Source organism: Notothenia rossii (assembly GCF_949606895.1).
Source record: "Notothenia rossii genome assembly, chromosome: 5".
NCBI lineage: Eukaryota > Metazoa > Chordata > Actinopteri > Perciformes > Nototheniidae > Notothenia > Notothenia rossii.
In genome coordinates, this window is record NC_136903.1 from 20,834,344 (window position 1) to 20,860,426 (window position 26,083).

The window sequence follows — 26,083 nt, forward strand, 5'->3', positions numbered from 1 at the left end:
CTGTTACTGGTGCATTTGTTTTGATTTAACACAGCAAAAATAACCTGTTGTTTCGTAAAGTGAGCACTAGAGAGCGACAAATGTCAAATTATGGGATCTCCTATGGCTGGATCTCTAGCGGCCCCTGCTGTGTGAATGTAGTTAGTACATAAAAAACCCCGCTAACATCCTTCTGTAAAAGCCTCTGTCACTGTTTCCCTGCTGGCCATTTAGGTCACCTTCAGCCGTTCAAAGGATAGGGATAGTATCAGTTAAAATAAGATTAATGTTGTCACTTTCCTTCAGCCGACTCCACGTCTGTGTGCCATGAGCACACACTTGGCTATTACTTAGTTTTATGGCTTACATTTTCAAAACCTGTTCAAAACAATTCACAAAAACATCCCAACGACTCATATTATCATTGTTATCATTATAGTCTTTGTCAGTGGTGGAAGGAGTATTCAGATATTTTCCTTAAGTAAATGTACCTATAAAACAATATCAATATATACTCGGTTACAAGTTGTCCTGCATTCCAAACCTAGCCTGTGTAAATGTAGGGAATCAGATGCATGTACTTCTGCAGATATCCCCTTTTTAGAAATATTATAATTATTTACTACAATGGTTCCCAGCCTTAAGGCCGGACCCCTCCAGAGTGTCACAAGATAAATGTGAGGGATTTGGACTATTGATAGGAGTGGGGAAAAGCTCTGATATATAAGTTTGTAGGCTATGCATTCTTTAGATGTCTTTATTATTTCTTACCTTTTTTGTTTTAAATATTATTATATTATATATTGTTATTAAATATTTAGACTAGCCTATATAAAAAATTGGGGTCCCACTTTAGAAACATTGGACAGCTTTCCCTTTTCTGCCTTGAACAGTTGATAAAATCACACATTCAGACACTATTTATGGTAGGGGGACATTGGCCCCTCAGTAAACAAAAAACAGATTCCATAAGAACAAAGGAAACTCATGTAATGCAGGATTGTGATCAAAGTCAATATATTTCACATACAATTATAATAAATGCTGCATGTTTCAGTAAGGTTATTTGGCTATAGCCTATGTATGTATTTTTAGAGCAATAACAAGTGCACACAATAAAACGTACTTATATATATAGTGAACCATGTCTTCTGTATTTGGCCACAAGTGCTCATCCACATCCTAATGTATTTCCTGTCATAGTACAGCTGAGAGATAATCTTGTTGCATGCAGGCCCGCCCCTCCACGCAGATCACGCAGACTGCGTGGGGTCTCATCTCGCGGAGGGAGCCTCATCCGTAGCGCAAATGCGGCGCACCTTTATGCGTTTAAGCGAAGCGTGCCACAGTTTCGCCGCTGCGACGCTATTAGTAGAAGTAGTTTATTTGCATTATTGATATTAAAAACTGCTCTGGAGATGTTGTAAGTTCCTCCACAAAAGTGAGTTACAGGAACTATACCCAAATCTCTGGATTGCCCTCCGCATTGCAGTAACTCTTCCTGTTACAGTTGTAACATCTCAATGTCGCTTGGGGCCCCAAGTTGGCCAGGTACGGCCCTGGATGTAGTCATAGCATTGCAAATGTTGTGTCAAAGGCAAGCATGGTAAAATGATCCACATGTTATCCAACAGTTTGGAAAAAGAGAACTCACTATTGAGAAATGTTTGTCATAGGCTAAATTAACAGGGCTTAGCGTGCAATATGTCAATAGGCTATCAAAACACATGTAGCATCACTAGTCTGTGAAGCAACCGTTATGCTACATTTATCTCCTGAAATAATACAGCTATAGGGACAAGTAAAGGTATATTTTTAATGACTTTTTGGGGGGCCTACCCCGAATAAAAACAGAAACGTGTGATTGAGCGGAATTTGCTCAGAGCCTGACAGCAGCAGTCTCCTCCCCCTGAAGTGGATGTGAAGACGAGCACCCTCCGGTTTGCGTGACATACAGGAAGAAGTTAAATAAGTCTCAAAACACAGCGTTATCTTCAAAAAACGCCAACAGTTTTTTCTACAGTTTCGCTCTTTTGACACTCGATTGTCTTGCAGGATTGTAAATATTGAAGAATGATAGTGAATCTGAAGGCTGCTGCTGAACCAAAGCCCCTGTAACGTGCGGACTACTTCACCCGAAGAGAAGAAGCGCTAGGCGTTTCTAAATGGAGAAACCGGGACCTAACTAAATCGATTGTTCAGTGAAACAAAATGTCAGAGCACAGGTCCAGTTTTCTTCACATTGGAGACATTGTGTCTCTTTACGCGGAGGGCTCGGTGAATGGCTTCATCAGTACTTTGGGGTATGTTCCTCCGCCTCTCAATTTCTACTCACTGGGGACTACGTATGGATTAATCCTCACACCTTTAATACTTTCACTTTGCATCTGTCACCACCTAAACTTTTCTATGTGTACATACCGGTAGGCCTATATACGTTCCCTGCAAATTAACAAGTCAAAAGTTAAAGTGCGACTTGTGGCGGAGGCCTGTCAGGGAAAACTGCTGCTTCTCAGGAAACTTCACGTTTAGGCAAATGTAACAGGAATGCAAAGCAGCGTGTTGTCCAGGTACACTTGTGGTAATGGTTACACTCACATTTTAATTGGTTGTGGACCCCAAAGTAGGGGACCTAATGGGGTACCATGGGGGAACACTTTTTGTATTCATTTGAAGTTAGGAGAAAGAGGTTTGTTGCTCACTCCTCCTCACCTGCAGCTTTAAGTCATGTAGATCCTCAAATAACATACTTTATTTGAGACCTTTGCAGAAGCATTGTGTCTGTATGTGGGTTTAATGACGCTAAGAAAACACGAATGTTACACACCTCTTGAGGTGTCTTTGTGATCTTATTGTAGTGGAGCAGTCCAATTTGAAAAGGGATTGATTAAGAAGAGAGTGATTTGGAGTTTGCTCCATAATCATCCTTCATTGAAAGCATTGGTGACCAACCTGGGGTCACAAGATAAGTAATGGGGCAAGAAAGAAGAATATTTTAGACTATTTTTACTAATCTTTCATTTTGTGACATTCTCTGCAGTCAAATAATTGCTCACTGCTCATAGACATATTTTGATGAGGGTTTCCAAGCACACCCCTTCACTTCAAACAATAAGAACTTAACGTGGCTTTGATAGTGATAGAGTTATTGTTCTTCTTTCAGTTGCCTGTATGTCATACTGTTAGTTGTCAGGTTGTGTGTAGGTGTGATGGAAGCTGCTTTCATTGTGTGTCGCAACACTTCAGTGCAAAAAAAGAAACATTCCACCAGCAGGCTGTGGTTATTCTTACTGAGCTGTGTCACCTAAGTTAAGGTGAAATACCTCACTGGTTCCCGGTGCACTCTGAACTCTTTGCCTGCAGAACCACCCTGAGGAATAAATGCGCCCCACCCACCTCCTTACTCTGTTCGCCACTCTTTTTTAAAACTTCCTTTTTAAATTTCTCTTAAAAACCTAAACTTCAGAACAGAGGTAATTATTTGAAGTTAAAACCTCTCTTTAATGCCATGCGCTGTGGAGGATCAAAACAAGCAGAGGTCTCAGGGAAGATGGCAGCTGAAACATGTGAGCAACTTTACAAACAACCTGTTTGTAAGCAACAATGTCCCCTGCCTCATTATCTGAGTGCACACAGCTATCCTACTTTAATTTGCTGAATGCGCTCTTAACAGTTAAGGCTTTTGCCTACCCAAATGCAAGCAGCACAGGGGCTATAAACTTCAAAAAGCGAACATGCACAGCGGTGATTGTTCACAGCTCATGATGTTGTGAGGCAAAGCCGCCAAACTCTTATCAGCCTTTCAATAACTCATGTAGTGTGACGGGAGCACGGAGTATTTTATTAAGGGCTCACCAAGGCCCAGAGAGCGAGCGTCAGAGCGTGGAGGAACCACGGCCCCTGTGAGCACAATGTAACCTCGGCCTTACATGCCCTTATTTGCTTTGGATAACATTAAATCTGCTAGTTCCTCACACACCTAACAATGCAAACATTTGAAACTAAATTACCTTTTGACTTTCCTTTTGCGGTCATTTGACAGAACCACAAGTGGACTTAAGTTAATTAGATCCATAATATGTTTTGTTTTATAGTAATCAATCTAGTGACTTGAATATATAGATAAGAAATACATCATAAGACACAGATACAATACTTTTGCACACATTATCTAAGTGTAAACATTATTTCCCCATTAATTTAGATTAATTAATAAACTGTGAAATAATGGCAGGATACATTTAACGAGGAAGTGTGTGACTCAATTAGATCACTGGGCCACTATCAGCACGTTGAAACATGCAATAACTGGCATTGGTTGTGAAACTTCACACTTTTCTCACAGATTAGTAATTTCTCAGTTGCCTATAGTTTTTCACTGGAAAACAATTGACAGAACAAACATCAGACCTGCTGCTCTGCAATATGCTTTATTTTCCGGGCCTTGTTGTCTCGACACAAGCAATATGCTAAAATTAGCTTCTCTGTGTCCAACCTGCTATCATTGGTTCATGTTTAACTCGGTTATGGAGCAAACTCGAGTGCCACTGTCAAAGTCTCTCTGTTTGAACTAAAGCACAGCTCTCTGCATACTGAAGGTTACTTATTTATGAGCTTGAGGGACTTATCCAGAGTATTTCCTTCCTGTTTAGCCATTTAGCACTTGATTCTGCTTCCTGTTGGGCTCTATTGTGTCTCATTAAGATGTAACTCTGATATCGAGTTGGTGGAAATAGTACACGCCTGTGGATTGACACTGATCAAGTGCCGTGGCATAAAGGGCATAAACGGCTCAGCTCACTTCAGCGGGGCTGCCAACATTGTATGAATTGGAGGAATTGTGCATTGCATTATGTTTCTCCTCAGTGGACGGGATGAATGGATGTGTTTGTGCACCTCGGCCTTTGGTGCAAAGGGGAGAAGTGGAATGGGATGATATGGGGTTTTGACAGAAATGTATAGCTTGTGTCATAGAATACACCACAGCAAGTTGAAGTTAATACTTTTCTGCAGTTTTAAAGTCACAGATGGCTTTCTACCAAAGCTTAAAAACTCCTCTTACCCTCACCCTCACATAACTGCTTGTCCAAGCATGAATTAAACCGTACTCTAAAAAAAAAGGTGTACTTTAACACCAGATTATCTCACTTTCACAGGTTGAGCCTTGTCTTGACATTTAAAAAAAAAAAAAAGATTTCCTGAAGGGGGAATATAAGGTTTTATTTAAGGCTTCATTTGGTCTGAGGGTAACCCTCAGACCAAATGAAGCCTTAAATAAAACCTTTACTGAAAACAACATTCAGACTTAATCCATCATTTTGAAACATTTCTTTAGGTGTACAAAGTAAATGCACACCTCAGAAAATTCCCCCTGTGATCAGTGCAATGTTTTAGGTATTCTCTTAGTGATCTCACTCGGTTTTCCATTGCCATTGTTTTGCCTGCTCTCACTGCTCCACTAAATAATGTGCTGCTTTGTTGCACCTTCACCCTGAGTCTTCTCAGTGTGGACTATTAACATAGGTGCCTGAAATGGATTCTGTTTTACATGATTATTTTCACAAAGCCATTTTTAAACCAGGGTTTTATATTCCAGATAAAGACCTGGGAAACTGTCCAATACAAACCTGTCCCACTGATGTATGATGTAATGAAACATATGAATGCATGTTTCTTTTATTTTACATGGATAAGGTAAATTGGCCTATACGAAAACCAAACACTTGGCACCTTCCCTTTCTTATGCAGCATACATTCCGGCCTGTCAGCTTTTCCAGTTTCTCTTGCTATCTGTCATCAGATTAAAACAGAATTCAGTCCAACGTGTGAATTCCATCTACATGCAGTGCATTACTGAACCTGTCAATGAAACACCACTAGTCTGTACAATTGTCAGTCATAAGTAAAAAAACAAATAAGGCTAGGATGTGGGAAGCGTGGCAGTTAACTTGATGACATCACTCCCATGTCCTCTAATCAACCCTGCACAGAAACCACATGCATCCTTTGCAGCCCACTGCAGCGTAGACAAGCTGCATATAGCTTAGACTTTGTCTTAAATTTACAAAACATCTTGACTTTAAATCCTAATTTTTACACTGCTATGTTGATATCTAGTTTTGTTATCTATAATCAGTTGGGGTGGGGGGGAAATTGATTATGGTAAGAATCAAGAATATTATCTTCTAAAATCAAATCTAATCATATCTTAAAGTAATTTTTTTTTACAAAAGAACCATATTGCTTTTGTTTGATAATAATGCTACAAACTAAGTCAAATTGAGCCCAGCATTATTGTTTGGGTATTTGTTGGAAAAAGTCAGCTAGCCTAAGCCTACCAATGTTATGCATGGTACAGGATGCACTTTATTTTTTGTATAACTTGAACCTGTTACTATTAAAGTCAACAATAATTTTGAAATACTACCACTTTTTCAGTTCAAATTTGTGCAATTTTAGCAATAATTAACGTGTGTATTGACATTATGACAATCCGTTAAAGACTTAAAACCGTAAAAAGCTTGAATCTGCTTTCATGCCATAAGTTTTCCTTACTGCCTTTGTTCGCCCACACTGGACTGCATCATGACATTAGCACCCCCATATTCTGAATCATTAATAATTTTGAATCCCGAATAGGTTTGAAACGTATTTTAAGATACAGCAAGATTCACACACCTAATAATTAGATGTATTCACTATCAGTCTGTTCCACTCTGCACTATAACAAACCCCAAGAGATACCAATCACTCAGTTTATGTCCATACAACCTGTACACTGAGCAGACCCCTGCTGTGCTGCTAATCGGAGATCAGAGTCCTGTTAAATGAGAGGAGCTCGTTCCAGACACTGGGAGAGCTCTGGGAGAAGAATGTGAAGGCGAGCAGAGCCATTCCTCTTTCTTCTGCTGCCAGCTGAGCTTTTCATCCTGCAGGTGGCTGATCAGCTGTAGAGCAAGCGTGGTTTCGAGCTGCTTATTCAAATGTTCTGCTTTAATAGAAGTCCGGGACTCTGCTTTGTGTATTTGCATTTGACTGTGATACCACTATCAGACTACAGTGTATAGTACACACCTTTGTTTTCAAGGCGGGTGATTTACTTAACGGAACCATTGCATACATGTTTAGATATGAATACATTATGCTGACTGAATGTTAAACTTCCTCTTCTCTGCAGGCTTGTTGATGACAGGTGTGTGGTCCAGCCTGATGCTGGAGACCTGGCCAACCCGCCCAAAAAGTTCAGAGGTGTGTACAAAAATACTAGTCACACTGGTTTTGAGGTTACATCCACAAACACACACACTTTTCAAGGCTGACCTGAAAGTTTGCCCTCAATGTACCACAATGTTGTTACACACAACATTGTGGTTTTAGAGAAGCTTGTATTTTTAAAAGCAAGTCTAAATAACTCTGGTGGGTAAATAACCATTAACCTAAAACATGCTGCTTCACCACATTAAGAGCCTTGAGTGCTGCTTAACCTGACCCACAGAGTGTGTGTGCCTGAATGCTTCTCCTCCCCTGCAGATTGTCTCTTCAAGGTGTGTCCCATGAACAGATACTCGGCCCAAAAGCAGTTTTGGAAGGCCAAACAAGGGAAACAAGGGAACAACAACACACAGGGAGACCTGTTTAAGAAGTTACAGGTAGATATTCATCAGTTTTGAAAAACATTTACATCTGATCTCCGTTTTCATTTGCAGACTAACACTTAAGTAAATCTCTGTGTCTGTCTGTGTACCCAGCATGCAGCAGAACTGGAGCAGAAGCAGAATGAGTCGGAAAACAAGAAGCTCCTTGGAGAAGTTGTGAAATACAGTAATGTCATCCAGGTACAGCTCCTCGGCAAAGATCTGTGCCGTCACACTGTCTTTAGTCCAGAGCCTTGTTTTGGTTTTCTTGTTTACTAAGGTTGTGTTACTGTCACCAAATCCCTGATACCTCAGTCAGTAAGTCCACAATGGCTGTATTTGCTGTGACTGATTGCTAAACTCTTGTTTTACGAGTTTATTTGAGAAAAGCAGCAACTTTAGTGCTAATGCAAAAATGATTTCAAGGCAAGTCTCCATTGTTCCTTCAACAAACAGGCTTTTTTCAATAGAGCATGTGTTAGTATTCCCTATATCTTAGCACCTGTTTGTTCAATGGAATAGGGCCATGTCATGTGTGATAAAACCCACACTTGAGGCCATGTCAAATAAAATATTGAACAAGCTGTTTTAAATCAAACAAAACGTTACATTGAAAGTATAACATACCTCTGTTTTTCCCAGAAAAGGAAATCTTCTCTTACACTTGTACATTTCACTTTGTACTTCCACTCTACTGCAATTCAGAGGGAAATAGTTTACTTTTGAATTGACAACAAGTATTTAATAGCTTTAATAGCTGTTACTACATATTGAAATATTTCCATTTAAAACACATGACAACCTTATAAAATATTGTGCTTTCTCATGGATTCAAACATACGGTATATTCAGTTGGAGCTGAAACAAGTAGTTGATAAATTGATTAATCTATTAGTTGATTGATAGTTGTATAAGTCAGTGTCAAACATTTCATAGTCCCAGCTTCTCAAATGTTAGTATATGCTGCTTTCCTTTAAATTGTTGAGATAATTCATATACATTTTTTTTAATATTTATTGAGGTTAGACAAAATGCATTGTAGAGGTGTCACTTTACAGGGCTGTGGGTTAATGTAGTGGGAATAAAAAACAAACAAACAAATTATACATTGAGAGTATAATCAAGTGAAAACTATCCATAAGGAAACAATATTTAGTTGGAGTCCCTATATAAATATGTCTTATTGCATGAGTAAGAATAATATAACAAATAAAAGTTGTATAAAGTGTTCATTTTAGTACTTTTGATACTTCTGAGATTACACGTTTCCTAATTTTACTTAGTGCAGGTTTGAACTCTTTATGCAGTTTTTCTACATTGTCGTATGAGTAATTCACTTAACGAGTTGAGTACTTCCTCCACCCCTATGTTGCTGTATTTAATCCCTTTGACTCTTCTGTCCCAGCTGCTGCACATTAAGAGCAATAAGTACCTGACGGTGAACAAGCGTCTCCCTGCTCTGCTGGAGAAGAACGCCATGCGGGTTTCTCTGGACATGGCCGGGAACGAGGGCTCCTGGTTCTACATCCAGCCCTTCTGGAAGCTCCGCAGCGAAGGAGATAATGTAGGCCCCCCCCCCCCCCCCCCTTTTCACATTACTATAGACACAGAGTATTGTTCAACAACTTAACATTCCTCTCTGTTATAAGTAAAGCAGATGTCTGACTTTTTCATCCTGTCAGTTCGCTGTTCGTCCTGTCCCAGTAACATTTCTGATTTTGTCCTTCCTCCTTTGGCTTTAGCATCCTATGGTTAAAGGTATTGCTCCTGATTGTGCATGGTGTTTGTGCATTAGTCAGATACAGAATATCATGTAAACAGCATGGACGCACCAACCTTCCCATTGCATGTTAGACTCTTAGGATGAACTTTAAAGCATCCAGTCGGTTGTTATTTGCTATCCACTGAAAGCCACTGATCCTGCTTCGTGTTATTTCAAATGTTTTTAAATATTGCATGAGGCTGGTTAACATGAGATACTGTGTGGAGTCTTTTATAACTTGGATTTGGTAAGAGAGCATGTATTGTGTAACTGATGATACAATGACAGGCAGTGTACCTCTGTGTGCTGCATTCATGTCCTCTCAACACCGTATGATAAACTTGTTTGCTGTGAACTAGGGCTGGCAATAATTCAATATGATAGTTTATGGTCTTTTAATGGAATTGTAACGTGATGAAGTCATCCATCTAGCTATTGTGGTACACAATTATGTTGTCTAAATGAATAAATTGCACACATAGTAACTCTATTGTAATAGACAATGATCTGAAATATTTTAAAGGAATGTCATTTTAAGATTTTAGTTATTATTCATTAAAGTTAACAATACTTATCAGTTCAATGTGATTACAAAAATGTCAATATACACGGTATAAATGTTAATTTAATTATATTTATTTTCAGAAAAAATTGGCTTGTTAATTTTGCACATATTTTTTCATTAATTTAGAAGAAATACTCATCAATATATTTATTTGATTCCCATAAAACATGCTATATCTTCATGTATACTGTTATCATAGCATGACGATAAAAGATTTTTGCGATTCACTCATGTGAATCGCTCAGCCTGTTGCTGCTGCACATATCACCTTTTTGTTTTTTATTTTGAATCAGGGGATGTTTGCAGACTTTAGACAAGCCCCTTGCATGGTCACATTCTTACTTAGTCTATTTAAACACTTCTGGAAGTTTACCAGCCTGTGTCTCGTCCCGTGCTGCAATATGACCGCTGTCTCTCCTCGTGTTGAAGGTGGTGGTTGGAGACAAGGTGGTGCTGATGCCGGTGAACGCAGGGCAGCCTCTCCATGCCAGCAACATCGAGCTGCTGGACAACCTCGGCTGCAAAGAGGTGCGTCTGTTTTGTCTATTGTTTATATATGGGCTGAAACATAGTAGTCAGTTTTACCACAAAATACCAATTGCTTGTCTTGCTGCTGTAGTGAATCAACCTTTTTTTCCTTAAATGTTCACAAAATACAAAAATATGTCAAATTTAGCCAGGCCAAGTGTCAATACATCGGTGGTGGCTGGTGCATTTTTCTCGAGGGGGGGCTCTACCAAAATGTAAGTAAACTTATACACAAACTCAAAGCATACGTCATAATACAACGCAGGGCTAACTCAAAGGCACACAGCACTTGATCCAGTCTATTTTAGCCTGTTTTGGCCAACCTCCTTATTATGCTTACAGATCCCTATCCTGTAGCCCTCATTGGACAGCTGTGTTTACTTTCCTAAACATGGCTAGTCGCATAGCATCATCCATGTGGACTCTCGTTTGTTCATGCTTTTTAGTTTTTTCTGATATGTGCTTTAAAGGTGGGGTAGGTAATTTTGGAGAAACCAGCTCGAGTGCGCTCGAATTTGAAAATACACAGTCGGAAGAAATCTGCTACTTCCTTACAGAGCCCCTCCTCCAACACACACGAACGCGCACATGACCAATGAGGGCATTAGATAAGTTTGTGCACAGGTGGAAGGCTGACAGGCAGGTAGGCCATCCAGTTATTTTAGCCGGGCCGGCTATGGATTTGTTGTCAAAGCACTTAAGATATTCATTGCTATCGGGATGTTAAGAGCATTCCAAGGAATATAACAAAAAGTGTATCTCGAGCCGGTTTCTCAAACTTACCTACCCCACCTTTAAGTCACTCACATCTGTCTGGATCCATGCTGGGTCTGGTCCATAGACTGGTCTGACCCTGACGCTTAAAAAGGGAGGCAGGGAAAGCAAAATATAGCACTGGTGTTGCTACAGGTAGTTAGCCCAGCCTTCTTGCTAAACCAGATCCTTGAAAAAGAGCAGATATACTGCCTTCCTCTGTCCTTAACTCCTGCCTATGTCAGGCTGATCAGGTCCGAGCTCTTTTACTCTCAGCTTTCCCTCCACTGTCCTCCTCTCAAAGAGTGTTTCTTTAATCTGGACCCTGAGTCTGTAATAATAATAAAGTTTTCATTTAAGTGATGAAACATCATTGTCCATCTCCATATTCGCTATCTAGTCTTGTTTACACTCCCTCTCCATCTAACTCTCTCTCATTCAAACGTCAATCACTCACTCTGGTGGTGTAAACAGCTGCTTGGGGCGCAGTTTGGTGTGCGCCCCGAGGTGCTCCTATCACTTATATTGAAGAGGACTGCGCATGCACCACTTATAAGGAGAGTCAATGGGTAAAGATTTCTGCGCCCCAAGCAGGAAATACGTGACTTATCACTAACTTTAGACATCATAAAACCATATAACCACCGTATATAATATGTACCTTCTTCATTAAAAAATGTTCTTATAAAATAAAAAATCTAGAATGTGGGAAGAGGTGTGTCGGCGCCCCTAGCCACTGCAAAACATCAAAACAAATAATAAACACACTGTACCCAAATGGGTTGTAATGTTATGGGAAAAAGACAGAGCAATCAAACTATTCTTAAAGTACAAATAAAGAAAAATAAATGTAGAATTAACTAAACTTAGATACAAGTATAAGCAGGGAACTGAACAAATCAAAGCAGTTTTGCTCGTTAAACTATATACAGTGTTGTGGTCTTCATGATTCATGATTCAATAAACTCAATAAAAAAAGACAGCTTAAATTATCTAAATAGTTGTTAATATTATTACATTTTATACAGTCGTAGTTCCTAAACTGGTTGAAACTCGTTAAACATTTGTTTTTTGCAGGGATTTCAACAGCTGTGTGTGTGATAAACATCTTCATTTCATGCTGTGTTTTCCTCATGCTCCAGGTGAATGCTGTAAACTGTAACACCAGCTGGAAGGTCACCTTGTTCATGAAGTTCAGCGACTACAGAGAAGATGTGTTAAAGGGGGTGTGTTGTTTCATCATTTTTACATCTGTTTCCTCATATTTTTTGAAGCCGACCAGCATAAACTCTGCTCAATCATTTTTCAACCTTCTCATGTTTTGCTTTTGTCCAACGTCAGGGAGACGTGGTGAGGCTTTTTCACGCCGAGCAGGAGAAGTTTCTCACCGGTGACGAGTACAAGACGCAGCAGTACGTCTTCCTAAGGACAACCCTGCGGCAGTCTGCCACCTCCGCCACCAGCTCCAAGGCTCTCTGGGAGATCGAGGTGAAACACAAACACAGGAATTAACAACATGTGCTTTGTATATATCTTTGAAATGTCAAGCCATGTTGGAGTTTGAGTAACAACCAGACATAATAATAAAAATGACCCTGCTTAAGCGGAAGTTGAGATTAACATACATTTTAATAGGAGCATTTCCTAATTATTTAGGACGCAATTTCCTCTTGGATAATACATACTGTCTGCCTTTTTTAAGCCTCTAGTTCCTTGTCATTTACTGTCTATTGTACTGTGTGTTCCTCTTTATCAGCTTGCACTAGTGTGAGTTGAAGTTCCTGTTGTTCCTTTACTGTGCGTGCCAGTATCAACTTATGTTACCATATCAGTTGTTGACGTGACGTTGCGCCACTATGACAAACAAAAATTCCTCTTGTACATTGCACAAGGGGACTTTTAGTCTGATTTACCATAGTGACAGAATTAACTGGATCCCATAAGGTTTGTAACCTTTTCTAACTCAATTAAAACAATATAATAACAAAAATATGAAATCCTCCAACTGCTGTTGAACAAATCCTATCCTATAAGGAGCTTTTCTGTGTGCTGAACAAAACCAGAAACTTAATAAGCAGTGTTTTACACTAAATATGACAGACAATACAACACATACTGCAGTAACAAAGAAAACTTCATAGACATACAGCAAAATCTTATGTTCCTAGCTGCATAACTATCATTTGTTGTGTTCCCATGCCAGGTTGTGCACTATGACCCCTGCAGAGGTGGAGCCGGCCAGTGGAACAGCCTCTTCCGCTTCAAACACCTGGCGACTGGGAATTACCTCGCAGCTGAGGTGAATTCCAACATGTTTTAGCCCATTAAATGACGTAGCTGCATCTTGCTTTTATTTACTCAGAGAACCTTTAGAGAGCAGCCTGTCTCAGTCCTTTTTTGAACTGAGAGGCTCGACATTGCATTTAAAAAGATTTCAGGTGGTGTGGTGTGCTGTAGGTGGCAGTATTCCCATTTGATATTGCTCCTATCACCCATCTTCTGTTGGATAGTTTGGATCTAGGGTGATGGGGATGATAATGGCAGGATAATCGTCAGTGTTTTCTATATTTGAGGTCACATAATCACCCCTTAATTTCTCTGCAGGCGAACCCTGAATTCAAAGACAACACGGTGGAGCCCAAAGGAGAGGTGAGTCAGTCGAACAAGCACATTCAGCTGCAAAGTCACAAACACAGTCTCACCCTGGCTGCGACTAACAGATTGTGCACATTATGAATGGGTCGGATTGACTGAAAAAGAGAGTGATCTAGTGACCACAAGGGATTACTCCAGTGTTTTAGTGGAAAGATCAATTATCTCAGCGCTTAAGCATTGTCCGTCCAACTTCTTTGTCTCCTCATTCTTTGGTTATGCAAGAGCAGCAGTTCTCTGACACTAACAAACAAACTCTGGATCTATATCTAGAAATGTCTTTCAGCTCTCAGCTACCTTGCACATTTGTATTCTGGCAGTGGGAGGAACACTCGCACAAACTCTGCCAGCCTCGCACACTTTCTCATGCACATGCTGAATTTCAGACACACAGGGGGCTGCTTACATAACGTCTGGGTGTGGGGGTGCCCTGCGAGAGGGGATGGAGGGGAGGCAGACGTGCTGTCTGCTCCGCTCCACTCGCCTGTGCTAAGCTGGTGGGGTGAGTCACCAGCGGAGGAGGGGGTGAGGAAGAGGAAGAGGAGTGGGAGGATGGAGAAGCTGAGGTGTGGAGGCAGCTCTAGGGAGCTTCCCATTGACATGCAGAGAACAGTGGGAGAAATTAACCCTTGCCATTATGTGCTGCATCTGCACTGCACTAACTGTAGCAGCCTCCGTACCGCAGTGTCTAACACCACACACAGGAGGCTCTCTGGCTGCCGCTCGTGTCATTTGATACCTCATTAGTGTTAGAAGCTGTGACGGTTTAGTTTGGCTCACATCCGTGCGTTCTCAATTATAGATCTTATCAACAGTTGGGCTCATTTATCAGAGTTTATGTCTGGAAAGATATGTTAACTTGGAAGAAAACATGTCTATGCTTCGCCTTGAATGCACTTACTAATACTAAACATAACAAGTGTCATTTGAATTAGGCTGTTGAATTTAGCAAACAATACAATTTATGAACAAATGTAAAATGTGTGCGTGCAGATATACATTTTGACCCATTACTGCTGGGCACGAAAACAACGATAGGTGTTATCCTGCTGTGCAAACTGCCTTTAGCACTACACTATTAATCATTAGCGGACAGTAGGACATTTTAAGTTATTATAACACTCCACTATAATATCCTGTGTAGTTTTCATTGTTGATGCCATAGTGTAAAATTATTTACCAAACATTGTTGCAGCTATACAAATTAGAAAATGCGCCTTTTTTCTGTACCTTTTTTATTAGAAATGGGGTTATTCTGATCTATCATTTTGTCCGTAAAATATCAGAACATGCAAGTTTCCAAAGTCTAAATGCGGCTATATAGTTTGTTTTACTCAACCAACACTAAAAAAAAAGATATTCAATCTGCTATCAAATATGACCAATCAGTACATTTGATAGGCTTGAACCAGTCAATGATTAGATTTCAGACAAAAAGTTTGCCTAATTTTCCCTTCCCTTTAATTAACCATTGATTATTTGTACATACATTTTTTATTTACAAATAAGCAAAATAAGCAATTTCATACACAAAGTAAATTCAGGCTCTAAAACTTTTTTTTTTATTATAGAGACCTCATAATTATAACAATGAATCAATGAAGAACAGCTTACATTATATTCTATGATCAAAGAAATGTCATGTATGTATGTATGTATGTATGTATGTATGTATGTATGTATGTATGTATGTATGTGCGCATGTGCGTGCCTGCCCAAAGTAAGATATATTGACATGCAACAGTTACAACACACTCATGCGAATACTTTCTGCATGCAGTTTTTTCTTTATAGCCTTGAAAATGGACTGACTATTTAGTGCTATATGTTTAAAGATTGTCAGCGGAGAATATAATCCACTGTGTCAGACATTGATGAAGGATTTAACTGTCTTTGCCATTCAAGCTTTAAACTACAGATGCTAATTTCTACTGTGTGTGTGTTTTTGGCAGAATGAGACAGACACTTTGTTCTCTAAGAGGAAGCACCAAGCAGCAGAGAAGATTGCTTTCACCCTGGTTTCTGTTCCCCATGGGAACGACATTGCCTCTCTGTTTGAGCTGGATGCTACCACTCTGCAGCGAGCCGACTGTCTGGTGCCCAGGTCAGTCACTCACATGGGGGGGGCAACGGCAACAACAACAGGTTACATCTGATGTTGTTTTATCCACAGGGGGCATTTTTCACCACACTTCGCACAACAATTTCATATTTTGATTCCAATCCAAAATAAACCAACACTTGGTCCTGGAAATGTTCACAAATAATTGGACCTGGAATAGAAGCTAGTGGGAGTTTCTTATTTAATTTGCATGATATACGCACCATACACACGCAAAGATTATCATTTTAAAATCAAGTTATAATGAACCTGACTATGATGTTTAGCAGGCATAATGTATTCCATGTATTCCATTTTCATATTAGTTTAGCGTGTTAGCAGGCTAACATAAGCTTTCTAATTTCAGCTGAGGCTGCTGGGCTACTTTTGAAGTTATTCGGTCATAAATAACAATAATGTTTTTTGAACACGTTTGAATTTTGACTTGATGTTTTGTCTTGGTAAAACATCATATGAACAGTTATGTTTTTAGGGTTAGGGTTAGGGACAATTTTATCCTGAGGATAACATAAGTATCTGGGCCAAATCTCATGACAATTCCATAGTTGCAAAGATATTTATGTCCTCATCAAACGACATGACAAAAATGCCATGCCTCAAGACATGCTAGCAGCTAATTGACACTTGATACTTGTTAGTTCAAGTACAGCAGCAAGCATACAATAAACTTAAAATGAATGTGGTGTTAATGGTTGGTCCCATCTTTCCCCAGAAACTCATATGTGAGACTAAGGCACCTGTGCACCAACACCTGGGTGACGAGCACCAACGTCCCCATCGATGCAGAGGAGGAGCGTCCGGTCATGCTCAAGGTATACACCTTTCCACATTTATTGTTGACATGAATGTTTAGTCTTTCTTTTCCTTTTTTTTGTTGTTATAACGCCTTGTGCGGAATGCTTTGGCAAAGTGTAATATGTGGGCATGCCATTAAAGCCCCTTTGTATTGTATTGTATTGTATATTGTATACACACACCCACCAGGGACGTGCACAAGTAAGGGCTATTGTAGCCCGGGCAACAGCCCGTTTGCCATTTTTGTCTGACCTGCCCCTCTAGAGAGAGCGAGAGTTTTTTAAATTATTTTTTACTGTGGCCGAATAAACACGATAAGCCCACAATTAGTATTGTAGCGTCTCGCAACAAATATACTTGTTATTGTGCTTCTGTCTTTCTGTGTGTTTTACTCTGCTCCGTAAACTCCCTCAATGGGGCCGCTCTCTCTCTTTTCTTGATCACCTTCTCACGGGAGAACACTTCACTGCCCCGCTTCATTGTAGGATTTCTGCCATGTCTCTACCACTTTAGTTTGACCATCTCTGTTATGAAGTTATGGAATACTAAATAAATAAGTAATTAGATACCTTACCGTTACTGCGCTCATAAAGAATGATAAGAATAAGAATAAGGCATATTGCACTGGTTTCATTAATTAGTGAGTTTATTTAAAGTTATTATATAAGCCCTATTTTATCAGTATTTCTGCACAGCAGTTACAATGGGCAAACTACATTCAAACAGGATTGTCCCCATTTTTTCTTTAATAGTTACTAACATTAGATATTTTAATGAGATTTGTTCGTAAAACAAAAAATGTGCCTGAATGACGAATTTAGCAGTTGGACATAAAAGTAAACTGAGAGTCACTTGCAATGACAGTGTTTTATTTTATGAACCTTTTACATTAAAAACAAGTTAGAATTTTCAAAAGGTCTTGTGTTTTTGTTTGGGCCCTTTTTCCAGTTTAGAGCAATAGCCCCTCCAAATGTCTGAGCACGTCCCTGACACCCACATACACTAACACACATTTACAAGTCAAACAAATATGAATACATTATTTAAACATTTCTTTTGGCTGTCACAATAGATTGGCACCTGTTCTACGAAAGAGGACAAAGAGGCTTTTGCCATCGTATCTGTTCCTCTGTCCGAGGTCAGAGACTTGGACTTTGCCAACGATGCCAGCAAAGTGCTGGAGTCCACCGTGAGGAAGCTGCAGTACGGCAACATCGCTCAGAACGAGAGGAGGTACAGAGGCGTTAGTGTGACGACTCGGGTGACACGAGATGATGTGCATATTTTATGATCTCATGTGTTATTTTTGCCCTTCATATATATTTCAGGTTTGTGACTAAGCTCCTGGAAGACCTGGCTTTCTTTGTGTGTGTGGTACCAAACAACGGCCAGGATGTTCTCTCTGTGGTGACCTCCACTCCCAACCGAGAGAGGCAGAAACTCATGAGGGAACAGAACATCCTCGCCCAGGTCAGCACCAGTACAGCACTTGTCTAGCTCTACAGAATGCAGATGAATCTTAGGTTTAACTCGGAGTTCAGTGAGGACAGTGATGCCAAGTGAAAATCTTATTATCAGATTACTATTGGGTGATATTTTATAATAACTACAGATTGGCCATAAACAACCAGTGTGTAGAATAATCTCTTATGGCATAAAAAGACCACAATATTCATAACTATGTTTCAATTAGTGTAAAATCACCTGAAGCTAAGAGATGTTGTGTTTTTAATGCCTGAGAATGAGCTCTTTGTTCCAACATAGTCCTAGATTGGGGGACACTTGACTTGCATTGCCCAGTGTTTACCTTTGCCATTTGACAGGAGACCTGTTATCCAGCATTTCTAACCTTCATTAATAAGACTTTATAGACTGTGGATATTGCAATGCTTAGTATTTAGGTTCTTGGTTGAACAAACAGTATTTATGGGTTTCTGTTCTTCCAGATCTTTGGCATCCTGAAGGCTCCGTTCACAGACCAGGGCGACGGTCCGATGCTTAAGCTGGAGGATCTGGGAGACCAGCGCTACGCTCACTTCAAGTACATGTTGAGACTCTGCTACAGGGTGCTCCGCCACTCCCAACAGGACTATCGCAAGAACCAGGCAGGTTCCCATGTCTACACAATAGAGCTGTCATCAGGCTCATTAACAGGCTCATTATCACGGGCAGAGAGAGACCTGACTTATGACTGGGATCATATCAGTATATAGATTCTGGCAGACTGCCACTGGATGCAATATTGGATCAGAAAAACAAACTCATGTTATGTGGTGATTTATGCCTTTATGCCATATTCACTACTTTTAAAGTGGGTAAAAGAAAGGTATACCTGCTTTTAACAAATCAACAAAATATACAACATTTTCTAGTGACACATTTTGGAAGATGTGCTCACTTTTCTAAATTAAATTCCATACAAAGTTAATATTTTAGTTATTTTGTGTGCTCATTAACCAAACTTGCCTATTGTGCAACCTCACTTGGTCTTTGCTACATTTTAATTTAGCTAATGTTGCATTTTACAAGCTAAAATGTAGAACGTAGATTCATTGATAGAACCCAACCCCTTGATGAAAACAGTCATTATTTGCTGCTGTTGCCTAATTCTAAATAAATCATGTTGAGCTTTCAGTGGCTAAAAGGCTGTGGGTGAGACAGCCTGATCTCAGTTCACTACAGTATGTGTAACCTTTTGAATCATTTTGCTTATCTTTTTTTATGAAAATCTTATCTTGTTTTACAACTTCTCCCTGGGTGATGGTGAAATGAACACATAGCGATTCGGCACATTTTTATGCTCTCTGTATTTCCCAGGCTTTTTTCTCTTAACTTCACCTTACCACCATTTCTATCTTTTTTTATAACCAATATTCTCTTGTGCCACGTAGGAATATATAGCCAAAAAGTTCTCAATCATGCAGTCTCAGATTGGTTATGAGATCTTGGCTGAGGACACAATTACTGCCCTGCTGCACAACAACCGCAAGCTGCTGGAAAAACACATCACAGCCAAAGAGATCGAGACCTTTGTCAGCCTGCTGAGGCGCAACAGAGAGCCCAGGTCAGACATGGACACCTCCAGGAGATTAGACGACCAGAGAGGAAAATGATATAATATATCCAGAAATCTGACAGTGCATGAAAATTAGCAGTCCTACTGTACATATGACTTTTGTTGCAATTGGTTGATTTTCTAACACAGAGACAGAACACTGACACAGGAACACGGTATAACGCACAACAATGCAACCGGTACCTCTTCTTACCTACTTAGCTCTACTTTTGTGAAATTTGAAATGTTAATTTTTCTTTTTTGAATAATAAAATATCAATTTGATATTCTTTCCTGAACCACACTTTAATAGGGTTCAAGGTTCTTTATTGTCAAACTAACATAGCTACAGAGTAATTATGTTGTTGAAAATCTTAGGTCACAGGCTTCTCCAACAATGCAACACAATAATACAGATAAACAGACAATATTAAAACATTATTAAAATATACTATATTAAAAGTAATACAAAAAGCAAAATAGTTTTTTAAAAAGTGAGAAAAAAACATTGGAATACGAGTCTATATACAAGTAATATACCTTAATAGTAAGATAAATGGAAATAGGAAAGGATTTAACAGTATTGAAACAATAAATATATAAATAAAATAAATGTGTTTTCCTCCATTATATATTACAAGATGTCAGTTATTGTGGTTCCGCTGCTTTATAAAGAATACACTGTGAAATACATACTGTAAGAGAGAGTTTTTAGATGGAAATAGAAGAGACAAAAATGTTACAGGAACACACAAACCTCATGTGTACAATCAGTTTATGAACTCCTTTGCTGTAACACTTGTGTGTAAAACATTTATTAAACATGTTGATTCGTCTCTGCTCTTTCAGATTCCTGGATTATCTGTCTGATCTCTGCGTGTCCAACAAAACTGCCATCCCCGTCACACAGGAGCTCATCTGTAAATTTATGCTGAACCCCACCAACGCAGACATCCTCATCCAGACCAAGTGAGTCACACCCTGTGGATCTATTTTTAAGCATCCAAGTTGATCCGTTTTTAGTTCAGATCATCATTTTCAAACATGTACAAACACGCACATTCAGTACGCTCTGAAGCCTGTGCTGTTTCCTCCAGGGGCCCCATTTAGAAAAATATATTTTCAGCAGCAGCATCATGCAGAATGTTATGTGTGCAATTTTTCTAGTAACAGCTTTATGTCACACTCTCTGCCTCGCCCTCCCTTCTCCCACCAGACTAATCCCTAACACGGAGACCACCCTGGAGTCCTCTCTGCTGCAGGAGGAGGTGGAGGAGGAGGAGGTGTGGCTCTACTGGATCGACAGCCACAAGGAGCCTCACGGAAAATCCATCCGCCACCTGGCCCAGGACGCCAAGGGCACCCACAAGATGGATGTAGACATTGTCACCTATTACAGGTGACGCTGGAATACTTGCTTCTAGTTCCTCAGTGTACTACTCCTTCCTTCCCCAGCAACACAAAACTAGCTGAAACAAAGATATAACTGTCTATGTCTATAATGCATGATAAACATACTTATGAGGTATTATAATCTGCTATTAGCATCACTTTAACAATCATCATAACACGAGACCATGTGTAAAGAACATCCATAAACATTCATCTGTTTGCATCTTGCAAATTATTTATCTATATATCATATTCCATGTACTTGTATATAGACTCTAATGGCACTATTTAAAAAAAATGTGTATTTACTCTCAAAACATTCTCTTGTACTATTTTATTTGTTTTTATTTGTTATATGTCCTATATATTCAAGTTGCACTGTTGGAGGAGCCTGTGACTTACGTTTTTCATTGCCATATGTACACTGTAGCTAATTTACAAAGCCTTGAATCTTGAATCTTTACGTTTATATAGCACTTTTTTAAATAATACTTTATTAAACTGGGCAATCACCGACATTTTCTTATCTACCATTATCATCCACCTTCTGCAATCTGCAATAAAAACATGTCCTTCTCCTCCCGTAGATACCAGTTGAACCTCTTTGCTAAAATGTGTCTGGACCGCCAGTACCTAGCCATCAATCAGATCTCCTGTCAGCTACCAGTGGATCTGATCCTGCGCTGCATGTTCGACGACTGCCTGCCCTACAACCTCCGAGCCTCCTTCTGCCGCCTCATGCTGCACATGCATGTGGACCGGGACCCTCAGGAGGCTGTGGTGCCTGTACGCTACGCCCGCCTCTGGACCGAGATCCCCTCCAAGATCACCATCCATGAGTGAGTGTTTTTCTGTGTGACTATGCGTGTTATGTACAACTTTTTTTGGTGATCCAACACAAACAGATTTGGCTCCTTTACAGGTATGAGTACGAGTCCACTGACACGTCAACAGACGAGATGAAGAAGAAGTTTGCACACACCATGGAGTTCGTGGAAGAATACCTTAAAGATGTGGTCAGCCAGCCGTTTCCATTTGGGGATAAAGACAAGAATGAACTCACGCTAGAGGTGAAATAAGCTCTACTTTCATCCACACTTATTTTCCAAGATACAGAAGTCTTCTTCAGTCTTAAATTGTGCTCTATAAATTAGATTAATTGTGCCACTGTTCAGGTTTAGAACATCACAATGTTTTCCCTCGGTCTTCCAGGTGGTGAATCTGGCTCGTAACCTGGTGTACTTTGGGTTCTATAGCTTCAGTGAGCTGCTGCGCCTCACACGCACTCTGCTGGCCATCCTGGATATTGTCCAGCACCCACTCACCTTCATGAACAAGCTCAACAAGAGCCCAGAGGCCGGTCAGTGCACAGCATCAGTGCTTCATTCATTCCGTTGGCAACTTTGTTATTTAGTACTTAAATAATAGATAGAAAGTTGAAACCTAATGAACAGAATCGTGTTTGTTGTTTCCAAGTTCAGTGACTAAGATAATGAAACAAGAGAGGGCAGTTCCACATTTTGGTTCCAAATGTTAGGAAAGCTAACAAAAAAAGTAGGATTCATTTCAAATAAAGTATAGAAAAGATCCCAGCGTCAGTAGAGTTTGTAGTTGGGAAATATGGATGCAGCAGTTGATAAATGTATGCAGGAGCAAGGCTATGCATGAACACATCAGGATTTAGAATTCAACTGTAGAAACAGGGAGTCACAGAGGGAGACAAATGGGGTATTAGTCTTGCTTTCAAGTTCTTTTAATAAGAGCTTTTGGTCCAAAGAAGCCTGGGTGTCAGTGAAACAAAAATAGTAAGTTAGAGAAAAAAGGAAATATGATTATATGAGATCAGAAATCACTGAAAGAAAGAACAGATCTGCTTTTGGGAAGGACATAGGATGGATTGCGAAGGATTGAAAATAATATATTTATTTTATTAAAGTGGTTAAATGGTCTGAAAACAATTACTACGGGTTTATTATTATTATATATATTATATTATTATTATATATATAACTTTGACAGGCTTGAGCTGAAATGTCAACCAATGGAAATAGATAGGATAGGCTTTTCAAACACATGCAAGGCAAGGCAATTTTATTTATATAGCACCTTTCAGCACGCGACAATTCAAAGTGCTTTACAAAATAAAAACAAAATACATTTAAGAATAAATACAGCATAAACACATTATTAAATGACATTTAAAAACAGGCATAAAAAAGCAAAGATAATGAAATAAATAAATAAACACACACACCATGCAAAATGAATGAAGATGAATGTTTCTTTTAGGCAACAATGTCCTGCGAACGATTCATGGAGTCGGAGAGATGATGACTCAGATTATGATGAGTCGAGGTGTGCCGCACAGCCTCCCTGACACCTCTCCGTCCCTGCGCTACGGGAGGGGACACTTCCTGCCGGATAATGAGGACATCATGGTGATGGACACCAAGCTAAAGATCATTGAGATCCTGCAAGTAAGCGCTGCCTTCGGGATGTACTCAGTGATTTGTGATTTGTGATGACATTAATGATGGCATTAATACAAATGTTTTGATTTTAATATTTGATTCTATTTTTTTATTATTATTTTTGTTTCCTTTATAGTTCATCCTGAGTGTGAGGTTGGATTATAGGATCACATATTTGCTGTCCATCTACAAGAAAGAGTTTGGGGACAAGACCCTAACGGAAAGCTCTATCTCTGATATGCTTCCTATGCCATGTGAGACTTTAAAATCTCTTCGTGCAAGTACTTGAACGTTGTTTTGATCTTTTTAACCAGGTGTTTACTGATCTGTTGTCCACTTTCTTATAGCTCTAGCTCCTGAACCAGACATAGATGAGATTGCGACCAAAGCAGAGAGCATGTTTGCAGGGAGGTAAGTTTCACTCAAACATTCACGCAGATAAATGAATAGGAGAAGTAGGCTGATTATGTTTGACCAGCTTTCTTTGTCTCTTGCCAAATGATCGCATCTGCTTTAAAACTCCTGTCTAAGTTTAATTGCAATTTCAGCTCAGAGTTGAGTGCGGTGGAGCTGGACGATGAGGGCGGCCGCACGTTTTTGAGGGTTCTGATCCATCTCATCATGCAAGATTACCCTCCGCTGGTGTCTGGCTCGCTGCAGCTCATCTTCAAGCACTTCAGCCAGAGATCTGAGGTGCTGCAGGCCTTCAAACAGGTAGCGAGACAGCATTTCACTAAAGCATGTGACAGAATGTGGCGTTAGACACTTCCTGAGATAATCAGTCTGGATTAGGAGGGTCCTCCTAAGGGCCAAACACCAGCTGTTGTAAACTCTCTCACTAAGAGCTTCCTCAGCTGGATGATAGAGCTGCACAAACTCACTTCTAAACAATGCTCTGCCTTTCCAAAGTGCACTGGGACTATCTTGGCAGGGATATGCTTTCATACACATTTTGTTTTTTTAATATCTCGATGTCTGGTTTATTTCTCATCCTTTGTGTGTCCTCCAGGTCCAGCTGCTTGTGTCAGAGCAGGATGTGGAGAACTACAAGCAGATCAAGACAGACCTGGACCAGCTGCGTCTCACTGTGGAGAAGTCTGAGCTCTGGGTGGAGAAGAGTGGAGTCTACAGCAGCGAGGACCTGGGGGTCAGACAGGGCAAAGAGCAGAACCTAGAGGTGTTGTACCTTTTATTAAATGGTGTCCAGCAATAAAGTATAAAAGTTCAGATTTAAGTGAGAGATATTTCTCCGCAGGAAGATACTATATTTACCTCAAACATCTCATCAGTCATTCCGCTGCACTGTAAATACTGCACTTGTTTGATGTCATTGTTCATCAAAGCTGATGGAAAGCTGTTTTGTTGGCTTAGTACAAAGGAATAATACATGATAATGTCTGGCAGAACGGGAACCTGCCCTTAATCAGTTTTTATTAGTCAGGCCCATGTCATATAGTGTGCCTTTTTAACATTATTATTTTTACAATAATGTTATGATGTGAATGATAAAGATCATAGCGGAGACTTTATCCACGACTCTGACAAATGGCTGGAAAATACAGGATGTACTGTGTGTCGTAAGTGACACATCAGAATAGTGGAGCTTTAGTTCACTGTGGCAATTCATGAATTTAAATGAATGTTTTTCATGTATTTATCTTTCCAGGAAGTTGTCCTTAGCCCAGTGCAGGATGGAGATATTAAACCTCAGATTGACAGCAACAAATCAAACAACTACAACATTGTCAAAGAGGTGAGCTCCTTGCCTTTATTTCCAGATCATTTGTATCTATTGTTTCTGTATTGTGTTTGTGTGTAATACATTTGTGTATAATATATTTATAATACACCTCTGTGTCTGATGTGTAGATCCTACTGCGGCTCAGTAAGCTGTGTTATCCCAGTAAGAAGAGTCGTGTGCAGCAGCAGAGGCTGCTGAAGAACATGGGGGCCCACACTGTGGTGCTGGACCTGCTGCAGATTCCCTTTGAGACGGTGAGTAACAAGCAAAACAGCCGAGTGCTTATCTCATTATGTTTCATTGAATTCTTTGCGAAACGTGGTTTTGGTGTTTCGCTGTCTTGCATTCGCTCAAATTTGTCCTATCTGCTCTGCCTTTCCACAGAGTGATGACAAGATGAATGAGATCATGACCCTGGCTCATGCATTTTTGCAAAATTTCTGCAGGGGAAACCCTCAGAACCAAGTTCTGCTACATAAACACCTGAACCTCTTCCTCACTCCAGGGGTATATTTATATGACCTTATTTTACTTTTCACTTGTTGTCATGCCTTCATTTTTATTGATGTCCACTTTGGTAGTAGAGTGTGCAGTAGCATCATCAGAATTAACCGATAATGAAACTAACAAGGTC

At 39.8% G+C, this 26,083-nt stretch overlaps 1 protein-coding gene across 3 annotated transcripts in view; it reads left to right on the forward strand.

Moving 5' to 3' along the window:
* The first annotated feature begins 1,484 nt into the window (after positions 1–1,484).
* Positions 1,485–26,083, forward strand: part of itpr2 (inositol 1,4,5-trisphosphate receptor, type 2) — a 59,922-nt gene continuing 35,323 nt past the window's right edge. The window contains exons 1-29 of one of the 3 annotated variants that reach the window (XM_079681477.1): positions 1,485–1,585; positions 7,157–7,227; positions 7,510–7,628; positions 7,728–7,814; positions 9,019–9,177; positions 10,370–10,468; positions 12,364–12,447; positions 12,563–12,709; positions 13,425–13,520; positions 13,826–13,870; positions 15,826–15,977; positions 16,708–16,807; positions 17,863–18,023; positions 18,119–18,260; positions 18,737–18,895; positions 19,682–19,854; positions 20,695–20,814; positions 21,062–21,244; positions 21,825–22,076; positions 22,160–22,307; positions 22,450–22,597; positions 23,527–23,714; positions 23,845–23,962; positions 24,056–24,119; positions 24,257–24,422; positions 24,718–24,885; positions 25,375–25,461; positions 25,578–25,703; positions 25,834–25,956. In XM_079681477.1, the coding sequence (XP_079537603.1) occupies positions 1,503–1,585; positions 7,157–7,227; positions 7,510–7,628; positions 7,728–7,814; positions 9,019–9,177; positions 10,370–10,468; positions 12,364–12,447; positions 12,563–12,709; positions 13,425–13,520; positions 13,826–13,870; positions 15,826–15,977; positions 16,708–16,807; positions 17,863–18,023; positions 18,119–18,260; positions 18,737–18,895; positions 19,682–19,854; positions 20,695–20,814; positions 21,062–21,244; positions 21,825–22,076; positions 22,160–22,307; positions 22,450–22,597; positions 23,527–23,714; positions 23,845–23,962; positions 24,056–24,119; positions 24,257–24,422; positions 24,718–24,885; positions 25,375–25,461; positions 25,578–25,703; positions 25,834–25,956 (3,768 nt within the window). In that variant the 5' untranslated portion in view covers positions 1,485–1,502. Of the gene's footprint in view, positions 1,586–1,878; positions 2,283–7,156; positions 7,228–7,509; positions 7,629–7,727; positions 7,815–9,018; positions 9,178–10,369; positions 10,469–10,616; positions 10,684–12,363; positions 12,448–12,562; positions 12,710–13,424; positions 13,521–13,825; positions 13,871–15,825; positions 15,978–16,707; positions 16,808–17,862; positions 18,024–18,118; positions 18,261–18,736; positions 18,896–19,681; positions 19,855–20,694; positions 20,815–21,061; positions 21,245–21,824; positions 22,077–22,159; positions 22,308–22,449; positions 22,598–23,526; positions 23,715–23,844; positions 23,963–24,055; positions 24,120–24,256; positions 24,423–24,717; positions 24,886–25,374; positions 25,462–25,577; positions 25,704–25,833; positions 25,957–26,083 lie in introns of those variants that run through there. The other 2 variants (XM_079681476.1, XM_079681478.1) reach the window with 2 other exon arrangements.